General features: G+C 41.8%; 1 protein-coding gene across 1 annotated transcript in view; it reads right to left on the bottom strand.

Annotated features, from left to right (window-relative positions):
* Nucleotides 1-15,013, bottom strand: part of KALRN (kalirin RhoGEF kinase) — a 526,387-nt gene that overhangs the window by 41,516 nt on the left and 469,858 nt on the right. The window contains 11 exon segments of the mRNA XM_068408148.1: nucleotides 1,817-2,002; nucleotides 2,923-3,000; nucleotides 3,344-3,394; nucleotides 4,454-4,546; nucleotides 5,321-5,407; nucleotides 5,978-6,047; nucleotides 8,580-8,683; nucleotides 9,968-10,003; nucleotides 10,005-10,035; nucleotides 13,777-13,838; nucleotides 13,840-13,908. Coding sequence (XP_068264249.1) covers nucleotides 1,817-2,002; nucleotides 2,923-3,000; nucleotides 3,344-3,394; nucleotides 4,454-4,546; nucleotides 5,321-5,407; nucleotides 5,978-6,047; nucleotides 8,580-8,683; nucleotides 9,968-10,003; nucleotides 10,005-10,035; nucleotides 13,777-13,838; nucleotides 13,840-13,908 — 867 coding nt within the window.

The raw sequence follows: 15,013 nt of genomic DNA, 5'->3' as shown, positions 1-15,013 counted from the left end.
CACTTAGGGCAGGGTTGTGAAAGACGGGCGCTGAGGCAGCCTGTTTATGTGACACCTTTGGACAAAGTGCCTCTCACTGGGGAACCACCCGGCTCAGGCTGAAGCTGCACTGCAAGGTGAGGATACCCATGGCACAGAGAGGCAGGGATGCTCCCACTCTGCTGTGGGCCACAGCTCATCTCTGTGGGAAAGCACGAGAGAAAGGCAAAAGCAGGCAGAAGTTGGGAGGCAGGGTGTGAGAGCTGCCGGCACACAGACTCCACACTGCGGTGGGGGAGATGCACATGGAGCCACAGGAGGTCCCACACTCGCTGTAGGCACTCAACAGGAGAATGAGCTGTTTGCCAAGTGGAAGAAAAGAGGGACTGGAAAATTATCACACAAAAATTTTAAGACTCAAGCAGTGGGAACAGCATTACGTTCACAGGCTGTTTAACTAGAAAAGCAACTCATACCCTTGAGGCAAGCTAATTTTATTGACATTAGGAGAGATTTATTTTTCTCTCTTTATCTACAATTCAGGAATTGTTTCCTGCAGATAAAAGCCTCATTGTTATACATACAATAAACTGAAGTAAAAATGATTCATGTTATTTCCATCTCCAACTTTAATAATGATTTAAATCAGCAATAAGATAAAATCAAAGCTGATCATCTAAATCAAGATGACTGTTTATTTGTACATTTTAGGTTTTTCCTTTATAGCTTATTATTTGGTTGGAGACTATGAAATACACTGCTTTGCAAATGGATATAGGCTTTTCAGTAAATGCTGCAGTTTCTGTCAGCCAAGAAGATGCTTTCATTTCAGTAAATATGCTGTTTATCTTAATTTGTTTAGTTATATGGTTAATATACATTATTTCACATGATATTGTTCTCTTCTATTTCATATTAATGTACCATTTAAAATTTAGAGCAATCACAATGCATTTTCCCACATCTCTTTTTAACATGTATCTTTGAAAAGCAAATCAATCCCAGACTGGTTTCTCAGCTTGGAACGATCGAGACATTCAAATGAACCAGTGACTTTGCTCTTTCTGCAGGCACAGCAAAGGCTGTTCTACCAGGAGAGGTGTACCTTTCATTCACCTTCACTTACCATTTCAGAGGTTTACTTTGCATTTGTTAAACAAGCATAAAACCCCTTAAACAAACAAATAACCAAATAAGTATTTTCCCTGGTTACTTTCAGTTTTTACTTTTAGTCCCAACCCCGTAATCTGGAAAGATTATTTAAAACCAAAATTAATTTCCTAAAACTTTCTTTATAGTTAAGCTGGTTTTATAATTCCTCATAGCTGCACTATTAGAACTGTGTGTATTTTTGTTTGTTTTTGAAATAGTTCTGTTTTCTTGCAACATTCGCATTTGTACTAAGAGCCTTCCCTCCATTAGGGAGGGTATTTCCAGTAATGTCACACAGAGACTTAATATTGACTTACGGTTTGTCCTAAGATGACTGTTTTGGATACTACACCTTCCCCCACCTTTTATGATACTGCTTAAAAGCAACTATTGTATACTTTATTTAACTACTGCAGGCTTTGTAGCGATATGTGCTAACTCAGAGCCATAAATGACAGAGATCCTGCCCTGGCTGTGTTCCTTGTAAAAATTACCCAGTAAAAAATACCCAGGAAATTACCATCTCTGAATAAACTCTAAGGCTTCTGATCCACTGAAAAGTAGATGCAAATGTTTTCTGCAAATTGTTGTCCACCTATGACAGGATGGACCAGTCTCACAGTATAGAAAATTGGTAAGATTCCCTTACATGACCAGAATATGCCTCTTCCTCTCTGTTTCTTACCTTTATGCTTTTCTTGAACATGTAGCCTGGCGTTAAAGAGCCTTTTCTAAGGAGTTCACTGAAGATAACTATTTGCTCAAAGAGAAACACCCTACGCTCCTTCGGTCGAGACTGAACTCCAGAATCCTGCTCCGTCACATAGAAGGTGTCCTGCTGCAGCAGCTTGCCTTGAGCTGTCAGCTTGCCCTAAGAAGCAGACAAGGCACGAACATTACAAACCCTGACCCACCATGATCCCACGAGACAATCTGCTATGTTTCATGCAGGCCAAGTTTTCCAGGCAGCACTGAATTCATGTGAGACATATCCCCTCTAAGTTACCAAAGCAGCAATCTTGTTAATCAGGAGCTCAGTTTAAGGAAAATAACAGGTTTTCTTTGTTCTCATTGCCACTAATTGTGCATATGAAACCAAAAGCAAGAGGTCTCGAGAAGACTGTTTTGTATTTAATTTCAAACACTGTTCCTATATGTAGTTTGTTATTGTAGAGCCTTGGATTCCCTCTAGTCATGAGTTCTCCATCACCCTTTAAGCCAGTAGGCAGTGACACAACACCTCTGAAGGTGCAAAAAACCAGGACCTACCTGTTGGCAGGAATGCTACGATGCATAAGATGGTAAGACAAACTTGACTTCATTTTGGAGATAAGACATCTCACCAGGACTGCCAAAGTCTACATGGCTTAGTTACAAACCACAAGCTGTAACCTGTGGGGTTATAACTCACATGTCCCCTCCTGGAGGCTGCCAAACTCGAAGGGAGCTGTTAACATGTTAATGCTAGGTGACCTTAGTAACAGGCAGAGCATTCTGGATCCCTGCTTATTTTGCTCTGGCAATAGATACAAGAAGTGTAACTTAAACTTGCAGAAGCTTTTACAGAACTCACATTTTGAAGAAACAATAGACAGATTGTCACAAGTTTAGAGTGAGAGGTATATCACTCCCACCTTCAAAAACCTCACCAAAGCATGCAGAGCTCAGCACTGGAGAAGAACAAGCAGTAGATAAACAGCCTGGAGTAGGGCAGATTATAGAGACAATCATAGAAAGACAAAATACTTTTCCTTGCCTAGATGTTATTATAAGCAGAATGCAAATGCATACCTCAAAGCCTTGGAGGCGACCCAGGTTCATCATATCATTGCAACGTTTCGGTACAAGGCACATTAATTCAACTGCTTTCTGTTAAGGAAAAATGATGTTGTATTGTTACAAGAGAATCAGAGGGTTGCTAAAAGCAAAGTGTCAAATAATGAACTTTAATAGCATGATCACAGCTAGCAGTTATTCATGGTGAGGCCCCTCACGCACTGAAGATGTATGGTAATGTCTAAAAGAGGATGGTGCACCTACAATGCAGGACTGTGCCTTCATCTTTTGCTTCTGACTTAAGCTAAGAGAAATACCACATTTAGAATACCAGCGGGATCTTCAGCTATTGTCAAAGGAAAACTGGGGTTTTCATTCCTCCGTACAAAGTGCCATTAGACAGCACAGCACTATTGTCCAGGACATGAAAACGTACCTCTATATCAGAGCACTCCAGGCCAGCTTTTTCACTGTACCTCAGGAAGTCCTGGAGAAGGCAGAAAGGTTTGCATTAAGGCACTTCAGAAAGAGAAGACAAAAGATGCCAGTTTGAAAGAGAAAAAGCATATTTAGCATGTGATTTTCTGAGAAGGAACTTGCCAATATGAATAAATTCATCTTCAGAGGTTGCTGAACGTTACAACCGCTTTATAGATATGGAAAAGGGGTGTGGATGGTCGCTGAAAACATCACAGAAAAAAGACAAAGCTGGGATTAGCCCTTGGGAATGCTGACTTGGTCCCTGTCTGAAGCCACAAGACCACACACACTTGAAGATTTTTCTTTTCCTTTTGGCATTTCAGGCAACATGCTGCTGTCTCTTTGCAAGTGTGCAATTACCAAACTGTGGCTGAAGGCAGCCTGCTTCAGCCTAGTTCAAAAAAGAGAAGAAACCATCTCAGAGCCCTGGTACTGCTGGAGATTACAGGGTATGGCTCAGACACACCTAATTTTAGATATTAGCTTGAGACCCCTAGGGATGAATTTTCAGAAATGCTGAGTGATTGGCATTGTGGATAAAGGCAGCAGAAGCCAGAGTGGTCAGACTCCTTGGGAAAAAAATTACGGTGGGCTCCCCACATTTTCAGACATCAGAATATTCTGGAAATAAGTCTCTCAAGCGAATTTGCAGAGAGACATTCAGAAATGGAGGCTACAGTGTTTATTAGAAATATACCATTCAGCACCAAAGACAGGCTTTATTAACACTCCTGTGCATCTTTATTGTAATTTTAAAAAATTGAATGAAAGTTTGTTCTGACACTTCAGAGGAAGAAAATTCTTATTTGAAATTTACTCTTCTATAAAAAAAAATCCAATAGTAAATTTAAAAAAATCTTTTGATTATCATCAATTGCAAACTATGCCCACAGACGTGGCCCTCCTGCTCTCTGGACATTTTCCATGGGACTCTGTCATTGTATGCCCATGTCTAAGCAGACTCCTGTTTCCTCTTAATTTGATGAAGTTATTCTTCAGATTAAACTAAGTCTGATTTAAAATAACAGCAGCTAATGCAAGATGCAGACTGTATCTTTCCACTCACCTTGAGAAGAAGCTGGTATTTAGTTATTCTTTGAATGGGTTTGATCAGAAAGTCACTGATGGTTAGCCGTTGGCTTATTTCCTGTTGAACCTCCTAAAAATTGAGGATTAAAAACAATTGCAAACAATCACAGAGGAAGACAGAGAACATGATAGAACGTCTCAGCAGAGACTTATTTCCACAGAAAGTTGGTCTGTTCTTAATCTTTTGTTTGCAAGAGGGAATTTCACAGGATTTAAAAATCTAGCATATCCTATTTAGGCAAGGACTGGGTAAAAGTCATGACTGAGCTGGAAGGCGTTGGAAAGCACAGGATCCCTTCCCCCTTTGAGCTGACTGGGCAGGATTGCATGGTCTGGAGACCGCTCTTCCCACTGCAGCGGGGATTAGCTCACAAACAAGTCCTGCAGAGCGTGCTTCATGCCCTTGGGTGAAGCAAAACATCTTTCACTTGTTAAACAAGCTCCTTTCACATGCATATCTACATGTGTCTAGTCCCCTTGAAACAGACAAAGTTATTGGGGATTTATGAGAGGCGCTACCCAGCTCCAATGATGTTTACCTCCTCCCCTGTTTGTAGACTACAGATTAAAAAGTCTTATTTTATTTTGGACAGAAATCAGTTCAGTTGTGGCACTCTGAGGGCCACAGACAGTTAGTACTGGATTAAATATTTATTAGAAATTAACAACATGAGAATTTGAAATAAATGAAATATTTTTTTCCTGTAGCAGAGACTTTAGCAGCATGTGCAGTATCAAAATCCTCTAGAATTTGTTTTAGACAAACCCCACAGATCACACAATAGTCAACTTGACTAGGACTCACAGCTGTATGTAGCAGGAATGTATAATGAGCCATGCTTACCTCAAAGTATGCCTCATACTCAGCTACTATATATTCAGATCGTGGCTTGTTTTGGCAATATACCACATACATGTGTAATCGCCGCTCCTGTGAAAGCAAGATGCACAGCAGCCTGGTGAGATGTTGGCTACCATTCTGTTCTGCATTAAAAGCTGGCAGAAAGTTGCTATGATGTTCTGCTTGGTCTTCCTTATTTTTGGTTTAATCAAAGATTTAGTTTGCTGAAGTAGGAAAGTTGATCACTGGTTCTGTTCTCCACTTCTGCACCTTATGCAAGGGAAGGTTTCCATGGGGGTAATCAGTTAGAAATGTCGTCCCTGAACTGGTGGGTCTGAAATTTGCTACAGTGTTCTGCTCTAGCTAATATCACATGGACTTGTCAATCGTAGCAGTTGGCAAGTACCTGCATAATTATATTTTGGCAGATGTTTTTGGCCACACCAATTTTGCCCCCAAAATAAGAAGTCTGAAGAAGGCAATGATTAATGCTTTAGTTCAATCCAGCTGCTCACTGAAGATGCGTAACTATAAGGCTACTTCACATTTAAATTAGGTCTAGACATGTAAAAGTATCAAGCTGACACAAATAGATGTTTTTGGAGTCATCACACCCTAAATGATGATTATACTAGAGAGAGGTAACAATATAAAACTTACATGCTTAATAAAAAGCTGTGCTAAACGGTCAGGCTCTTGAAGACATTTTTCCAGTTCAGCCAGGAAAAAGCTGAAAGAAAGGATATCCAGATTTCAGAACACTTCTTCAGGTCATCCCAGCAGCAAACTAGTCATCCTTCAGATACATCAATGTAATTTTAGCTATAGTATTCAATTCTAAATGAAAAGGTAAGCTTGGCTTCAGCCCTTAATGGTGGCATTTCTAAAACATTAGATGAAAGCTGTGAAATATGGAGGTCTTGTCTTGCAAACTATCTGCTGCTCTTTACTATTACAGTGGTTTTAATTTTTAAAAAGTGCCAATTACTACCTAATTGCACAAGTTGCTTTGCTTCACTGAGAACTCCCGAAATAAAACTTTTCCATATACCAAAACACTTAGAAAATTCAACTGAAGCTTTACCAGGAGTTCTCAGTTGCACAAGCAGATTTGGAGTACTGGTCAATATGAAAGAGATGCAGAAGTTTCCACTTGAATAAACAAATCAACACGTTTTTGCTGGTGGAGTTTTGGTATGTTCTCGTTTTCGCTGTTTCTCTCTCTATTAATGCATAATAGCAATAGTAATTCATAAACATTGTCTCTATCTGGACCTGCAGCTTTGGGAAGGTCATTCATTCTAGCTTGAATGCCCTTACCAAGAATATACTGGCATGCCTAAAAGTGAGATTAAAGCAGCTAAACTAAACTTTAGAAATCCTGGTAGGTTTTTGTAACTGGCAGGCAAATCCTGACAATCTCCTCAAAAGGAGGATGCACACTGGACAACTGTCACAAATAAACATCCCTATCGCTACCATCAGATACAGCTAGTTCCGTAACTCAGTCCTCTATAAATGTTAAATTCATCTGCATTTAAATAGACTTCTTGACCCAGATATGCAGAACTAAAAATAGGAAATCCCTCCCTATGTGTTACAGAAAACTCCTGTCATCACACAAACAATGAATGGCACTGGTAAAAACACTCTGTTCCTGAGTATCAACTTAATATATGGTGAAGCTTTTCTGACATTTTTTTTTGTGCTCACAAGGGCAATCTGTCAGAACATAAGGACAGGCTCAGGCCATGAGATAAGTACCTGTGGGACACATGATGGGGAAGGACACCGTGTTTCCCTTGGCTGAGGGAAATATCCAGAGCTGAAAGAAAATCCCAGCCTGGTGCCCATTGCTCAAGTTTGCACATGCATGCTCAAATTCTAGTTAGCTGGAGCTGTACAGTATTTCTGAGTGGCAGGGTTTAAATGATGACCGTATTGTCCATAAGCAAGACATTGCTGTTCATAAAGTTGCAGCAGAAATGGTCCAGGGTTTGAAATAAGCCTCATGTTTCCAGCAGCTTTTCAAAAGCTACTTGTATAAGGACAGAGTAAGATTTCCAAGGAACAGAGTTCCTAACTCAGAGTCAAAAGCATCAACTATGCCAAAGCATGTCAGAGCTTTACACCTAGAAGGATCTGGAAGGTATTTTGCATTTTATACACCCTACTAGCCAAATATTACTGGTATGGTCAGCCTTCGTGATCTTGTCAGCTGCATGTGAAGATGTTTGCATTGCTGAGAACCACAAGACACGAGAAGGTAAACCATGACTTTTCAGCATTGCTACTGCTCATTAGCAGGGTGAACTGAGCCTACAGCTGTGACCCAAGAAACACAATTATAGAATCATAGAATCATTTTGGTTGGAAAGAACCTTTAAGATCAAGTCCCACGGTTAACCCGAGCACTGCCAAGTCTACCACTAAACCATGTCCCTAGGCACCACATCCACATGTCTTTTAAAATACCTCCAGGGATGGTGACTCCACCACTTCCCTGGGCAGCCTGTTCCAATGTACATATTACGTATTATGGCAGCCTCAGTAGCTTTTCTGAGGATCCAGCAAGTACCCCACGAGCAGCAGCTCTGTGGGAGCCATGTTGGGACTGCTTATGAGCAGTAGCTCAGGAGCTGTGGATGGACCACAGTGATATCTCCCATTGGAGCCTTTTGTTGTGGCTCCCCAGCAAGGAATGGCAGAGCCACTGGCAGCACAGCACTGACACAGAGCAGACTCTCTTTTGTGCAACAACATTTCTGTCACACTGACCAGCACTCCTGGCATGGTGTTTGAGCCAGCATAAAGCTTGTATCTGGTGAGAGGCAGCACCACAAATACCCTCCCATGAAGCCAGGCAGTGCAAAGCTACAGCCCTCCAAAGGTTTTTTTCACTGGGAAAAAAGGATTTTATGTAAGGACCAATGCTTTGCATCATGCAGTTGTGTGATTTTTAACTGGGTAGACAAAGCCCTGTATCAGGATCTAGTGTATCGTGAAACTGTGGTTAAAAGCACATGAATTAGAACATGTTCTCAGGATTCAAGTAGCCATGATTTGTGAAGTTATTAAGCAGCACTTACAAACCAACAGAGACCACTTAAAAGTGAGGCAACGTCCTTCAGAAGTTCAGCCCTGAATGACCTGCTGACGTTCAATTAAAAGCAGCTTACATGTACAGACACCATATACCCCAATTCTTTATGGATGAGCAGTTAGAAACGTGCTTATAAAGGAACTAAACCAAAAAACTTACTCTTTGTGCCAGTCATAGATCTGGTGAATATTGCCAAATACTATCTTGTCTTTCCCTTTCATATCTTCAGAAACTCCTTTTTCTTCTATCCTCTTCATGAAGCCCTTTAGGATTAATGATCAGTGATTAGCAAAGGGTTCATTTGAAGGGGGAGCATAATTACACTCATTTTTTCAAAGAAGCAGAAGTTTAAAAAAAGTTTAATGTTAGGATATTTTACATTGAAATTGCTTAAAATAGCTTTTGTACAATTTAAAACCAGAAATCCATCTAGATAGTTTAAATTACACAATTCGTTTAAAAGAAAACTTTAAAGGATTTGTTCTGAATATCTACAAACCATTATTAGATGTCATTGAAGTCACAAGTGCAATTAGAAGATAAAAGTTAAACAAAAGTAGTTTATTAAGCTTTTGGCTTCTCTAGCAAGAAGCAGCAACCTGACTGCACAGAGTTCTTCCATTCATCACCATGAACATTTTGTGAGAGCACGAAGTCAAGCAGTAAGTTTAAAGAGTCATATGAATAGGATTTCTCACACCTCCTGAGAGTTTCTTTATAAGCCTTTGGAGCACTGCAGCCCTGTGAGGTTTGCCAGTGGAGCATGATGCAAACAGAAGATAACACAAAGGTCTTCAAGTTGGAAGCTGTTGAAAATCACTGTGAGATGGGCTGATAATTCTCCTTAGACTAGTGAATGGCAAAAGCATTGCCAAAAGCCCACTTCAATCAAATGCCTCTAGTGAGTCCTCGCTGGGAAAAAAACTGGACCCTGCACATGAGTTGGCTCGGACAGGTGATCCCCAGGGATCAGCCAGGTCTTTACAAGCTGAAGCTTAAAAAACTATGACTGTTCTTTAACAGAAAAAAAAACCCAAACCCTATTTTATCTCAAGGGGTTTTTTTTGCAAAACAATAATCCATGGGCTACATATGCACCTTAGCACAGATCCAAACTCAGCTTCTGAAAAGGTACACAGATGCAGGAACTTTAGTCCAGGTGCAAACACAAGTAAAGTATGTGTTACCATTACTCAATATGACAGCAAGAAAAACATGAAATAAGTGGCAGGAGCATAAGTTATTCTCCACTACTGCCCTCAAGGCTGCATTAGAGCAGAAAGAGTTTGTCACAAGCAGGGTAGCCAAGAAAAACCTTTGCATGCTGGAGTTGAAACCTAAAATACAGCATTTGTTAGATGGAAACAAAAATAGTTTCCAAAGGCATTTCTCCTTGTTTCTGTCAACACAAGAAGGGGACCATGGAAGCAGAGTGCAAAATAAAGCCACTTTGTTTCTCATGCTGGTATTTTCTGTTGTTGTCACTTTTCAGCATGGTGCTTTTAGTGGGAAAAATATCTTGCATAGCAGGGTTTGCTTCAGCTCACCTCCACGACAGTTCCCAAGTCTTTGACGTAGTCTTTTTTCAGTCTGTACCAGCTCATTTAAGACAAACCTATATTGAAAACAGAACACACACATATTTGACCATATTCCTGATGTTTAACTGTTTGCTCCGTCTTACCACATACTACCCCACCATCATTCCAGGTCACGTAGCACAGGACTCACTCTTCAACTCACTTACAGCTCAGTGGAATGTGACTGACAAAACCGTCACATTTCAGGTGCCGGGTAGTTTCAATTCTCTTAACCACTCTTTCCCTCCTACCCCTTTCCCCCCACATCCCAGGAGATGGGTGCAAGAGCACGCAGCACAACCAGCTGCCTGTACTTTGAACTACCCTTCCTGCTCTCCTCTCCTCCACCCCCATGCAGCTCTCCTGATGGCGATGGGAGACGTGTCCTGACCGTTTTGCAGCAAGCAGGAGAGGATTTCTTGCCCCAGTCCCTCTAGGCTTTGCCCAAGATTCATCAACGAAGTTTTAATTTGGAAGTTTAAAAACACTTGGAAAACAAAATACCCCCTCCTGTCATAACCAAGAGCTTTAATCTTTCAGACTAGGTAATCTATGTGTGGGTGTCAAATGCTTCATGCTGATTTCAGAGCTAATAATACCTGGGCAGGAGAGTCACCTAACGAAGGCCTGATGCATGCAACAACAGCAAGCTAAAAGAATCCCCTCCTTTGTAAGTCAAACTGACTAATCACAAAAATGTTCTTTCGAGGACAATTTCAAAAAGTTACAGCTTGCTGCAGACAGTTTGCTCTCAATTACACCAATACATAGATTTGGCACGTGACAAATAAACTCCATTCTGTGCTCAAATTCGCTACGGCGGTAACAAGGCTAACAAGATAGGGGAGTGCTTTCATGCCTAATATCACTCTGTTCACATCAATCAGCAGAGTGAGCCACTTGAAATGATAGGGCTACGGGCCAAACAGTGCTAAGATAAAAGCCTGGTTGAAAATATCTAGGGGAAAAAAAAAAAGTAGACTGGTGTTGCAAGGAGAGACTCAGTTATAAGAGGTTACTGAGAAAATAAATCCTGCTCCCCACTGCACTCCCAACGTGTCCCTTGCTCAGACAGAGCTGAGGAGATCCTTAAGACACGTGGCAGGAAGAGGTCAAACAGCTTCTTGTTCATTTGAGAATGAAATCCAGCCCCCTTGGCAGAAAGGCAGGGCTGGCCAGCAGCGATGCCAGATGCTTGTGCTCTCCGAAGCGCCCCTGCCAAGTTGTGTGCCTGGGTAGTAAACATGCACAGGGCAAAAGGCTGCTCTCTTACAAAGCAGCAGCGTGTGGCCTGAAACAAGTGTACGCTGTACAGTCCCCTCTCGCTGGCTGACCTACGGTGCCCTTACAAAAAGGCTGGCCACGTCTCCTCCGCGCGGGGAGGCACCGCTGGGAGGTTACTTTTTTGGCTCGCACCACCTCCGTCTGCATTGCTCCTGTGAACACAGAGCTTCTGAGAAGATGGGGAGAACCTCTCCCATCTGCCCACCACCTCTCCCACACCCAGACTCCTTTGGTTGAGTTTACTGCAAGTGATACCTCTGGCCAAATCCTGCTCTAAAAGTGAAGAAAAGAAGGTACTTGTAGTGCTTCATGTTGCCGCACATGCAGGCAGGTGGGTGTGAATCAAAAATCAGTCCAGCGACCAAGTGTCTGTCAGGTGAGCAGACTAAACCTGCAAATTTACACCTCTTTTAGGAACCTGGGTCTGCATCTCCACTTGCTTACACTTAAAGTCAGCACAGTGTTCCCCCAGCCCCCCTCTTCCTAGCAAGCAGAAAAATGACCTGACACTCTCTGTTAGTTCTCTGAAGCCTACCTGACACAGGACCTTAGAGGTACTCCCAAATTTAAGGTTTCTAAGATGCGTGCTACCAAAAATTGAAGTTCACTCATCTCCTCATCTGAGAACACGGAGCAAGGGCAGGCAATTGCTTGAAAGTGCCTGTCCTGGTCAACCAGCAGGTACTGACCACACAGCTGTTATTTAAAATGGCATGAACTGGAACAAGGATAGAGCTCCTCACTTCTGAGTAAGTCTGAATATCTGGATATCTTGGTAACTCTGTATTAAATCTACACTGAACAATGCTACTCATGAGACTATTGCCTTATTGCTCATAGAAATGCAGCAAGCAAGTCTTGGTGGAATAGGGGTTTCCTAACACTAAGGCTAATGCTGGTACGCATGTGCTGCCAGAGACACGGGAATTACTGCCCACGCCTGTGCAGGGATTCAGCTGCTGGTTTGTGGGGAATGAGGGGTCGTAGCTCAGGTTTGGAGCTCAGCTGCCTCACATGGCTATGGAATTAAACACAGCGAGCGGCAGAGATACAGAACACAGACACAAAGTTGCTGGAGAGGAGACAGATGTCTTGTGCTGAAAAGCCACTAGAGTGTTCCTAAACATCCTGGCGTTTAGGAAATCTGGACGAAGGCAGCCACTAATTACGTGTAACTCGCTGCCAGACCCCTGCCAGAAGCATTGCAGGCTAGAAATTGTTACTGTGTCTGCACTTACAGTGGCAAAACGTCTTGGCACTAAAACTGCAACCTGCAGTAGTTGGCAGTTATCTAATGAATGAAATTGCTACCAGAGGAACTCAAGAACTTGCAATTTTGAGGAGCTTTTAGGAGACAGGCGTGGGCAGAGATGTTCCCTGCGGGAAGGCTGACAGCTGTCTAGTAGAAAACTTCTCCTATTCAGAAACACAGCACAGGAGTGTCACATCCCTGCCATGCCTGCTGGGATGTTGATCCAGTCCTTCGCTGTATTGCTTCTCTGGCTTCCCACAACAAACTGCAGGAGCAAATGATGGCTTTTCACAAGACTGTGACACTTTGCTCCTGCCTTCCTTGTCTAACACTTAACTACCTCCTCGTCCTCCCCTGACTTGGTTTCCTTCCCTGCTTGGCATCTTCCCAAGTGGGCTGCTCTTCTTCTGCCTCTCACCTTACCCACACTCAATGAGAACCTGTATGGCCCGTTACTTTTCCCAACAATGTATGATTTGATTAGATGATTGCAGTTCCCGGTGTTAGTGTAAGAGGCAGTATAAAGAAAACAGCTACCTGAGCTATTTCATATAATTCTTGATTCTGTTTCCCCACTTTCTGTGTCCTTCAGCCTAACCCTTTAAGAAATGCTTTAATCATGATAAGTTTTTGAAGGCACAAGTGTTATTTCTGTCACATTTATGGGAGTGTACAGAAAATTTCAAAAAAAAAAAACTTTCATGAGCTGTCACCATTTCTTTCCTTTCCCATTACCATGAACATGAGGGTTTCCCAAATAGAAAACTCGCTCTTCAGTGGCGTGGTTTCACCACAAATGCATCTGAATTCTGCCCCTTTCTTTCCTAATAGCTCATTCAAAAAATCCTAGTTGGATTCTCTGCTCTTTCCTTGAAGGTAGCTAACAAGGTCAGACACATATCCCCCTTTGAGAGCTCATTTCACCGCTGGCAACGCAGGTAATTACCAAGGCAAACATCTCAGTAATACTTGTCTAGCTGTTCAGGAGGCTTTTACGGGAACAGATATTTGACTACTTGGGGTAAAAGCTGCACATTTTAAAGAGTGATGATGAACTTCCTGGGTGTGCAAGTGCTTTTATAAAGTATTTTACAGGTTAAGAAAAACCAGAAGCAAGCAGAGCACATTTTGCTCCCAGTTATCCGTGCTCATTCACTGACTACGAAGTATTCTTTCAGTGCAGCTATGTGCCCCCCTTGGGTGCAATGTTTCAGAAAGAAGAACCAGCAAGACAACTTACATCCTGCCTCTCATTGCTTTGGCTTTTTGTTCCTCTTCAAGGTTTCGTGGGGGAGTTGAAGGCGGTCATTCCTTCATTTAAGCAGCCAGTGGCATCTTTTAAGCTTCCTCGGTAAGATCCTCCTTCAAGGGTCTAAAAAAAATCCCAAAGAACGATAGAATAAACGTTATCCTTGAACTCCAGCATCAGTGTTATCTTCCGTTTCAAGCCAGTTCTGCAATCAACACTGCAGTCTAAAACCAAGCAGAGTATTCAGCAATACTTTACCGCAGGGCTTAGTGAGACACAACCAAACTAGTTTTAAGTTGATATAAGACCTCCCCAAAAAAAACATTAAAACAGAGAAGATATCCTTTTGCCAGAAGGTGGAAAAAGATGTTCCAGTAGCTCCAGGATAAGAAAACTCTTCCAAATTATTTCAAAACAACCTGAAAATATCCTGGTGTCTCAATCAGAATCAGTGTTAGGCTACATGTGGTCAGTGTTTCTCTGCAAAAGACTGTAGGAGGATTCTTCATAGAAAAGTGAAAACACAAAATGAAACAGAAATACATGGGTACATAGTAACATTCCACAATAATTAAAATTCCCCCAAATCCCTGGAAAGTAATTGCAAGTGACCTAACAGCCTGCATGCGGGGGAGAGAAAATACAATATCCTCCGAAAATACATCTAACTGGATTAACGAAAATACTTTTCAATTTGTTATTCCCTCGATGGAATAAAAGCTATTTGAGTAAAATTTCTGGGAATGTCCTTCTCAGGTTTTCCCATGTCACAAAGAGCTCCTTCACCACTTACTCCTTATCAAGCACCCTATGAACACGGGCTATCTTCATGTACCAACATCTCAAACTGACAAAATACCAAAACCCTCTGAAATGATTCGCTAGATAAAGCTGCTTGCAGATAGTTACAGTAGCGCAAAGATCACTGCAGGTTTTTTTGTTTTGCTTTTACTCTTTCATCCTTCCAGTATACATGAGAAAATGAACCTTTGTAGGCTCATCATAACCCTGCTTTAAATCCTGACTTGTTAATTGCTCAAAGCAAGCATTTACCTAATTTTAGAGGTCGTGGGACAGGTAGAAAAAGGTTTAGCTTTTATATTAACATTTTGAACTGTCTCAGGGAAAACGTAAGAGAAGCCAAGATACGAAACAGGATTTGCTCCTTGTCCAACAGACATGGGACCAGAAAGGGAGAGTGCGCGATACTGAAATTTTGAACAAATTA

Source organism: Nyctibius grandis, chromosome 9 (genome assembly GCF_013368605.1).
Source record: "Nyctibius grandis isolate bNycGra1 chromosome 9, bNycGra1.pri, whole genome shotgun sequence".
Taxonomy (NCBI): Eukaryota; Metazoa; Chordata; class Aves; order Nyctibiiformes; family Nyctibiidae; genus Nyctibius; species Nyctibius grandis.
Note: the sequence above shows the minus strand (reverse complement) of the source record. Positions and strands in the feature narration are given on the sequence as shown.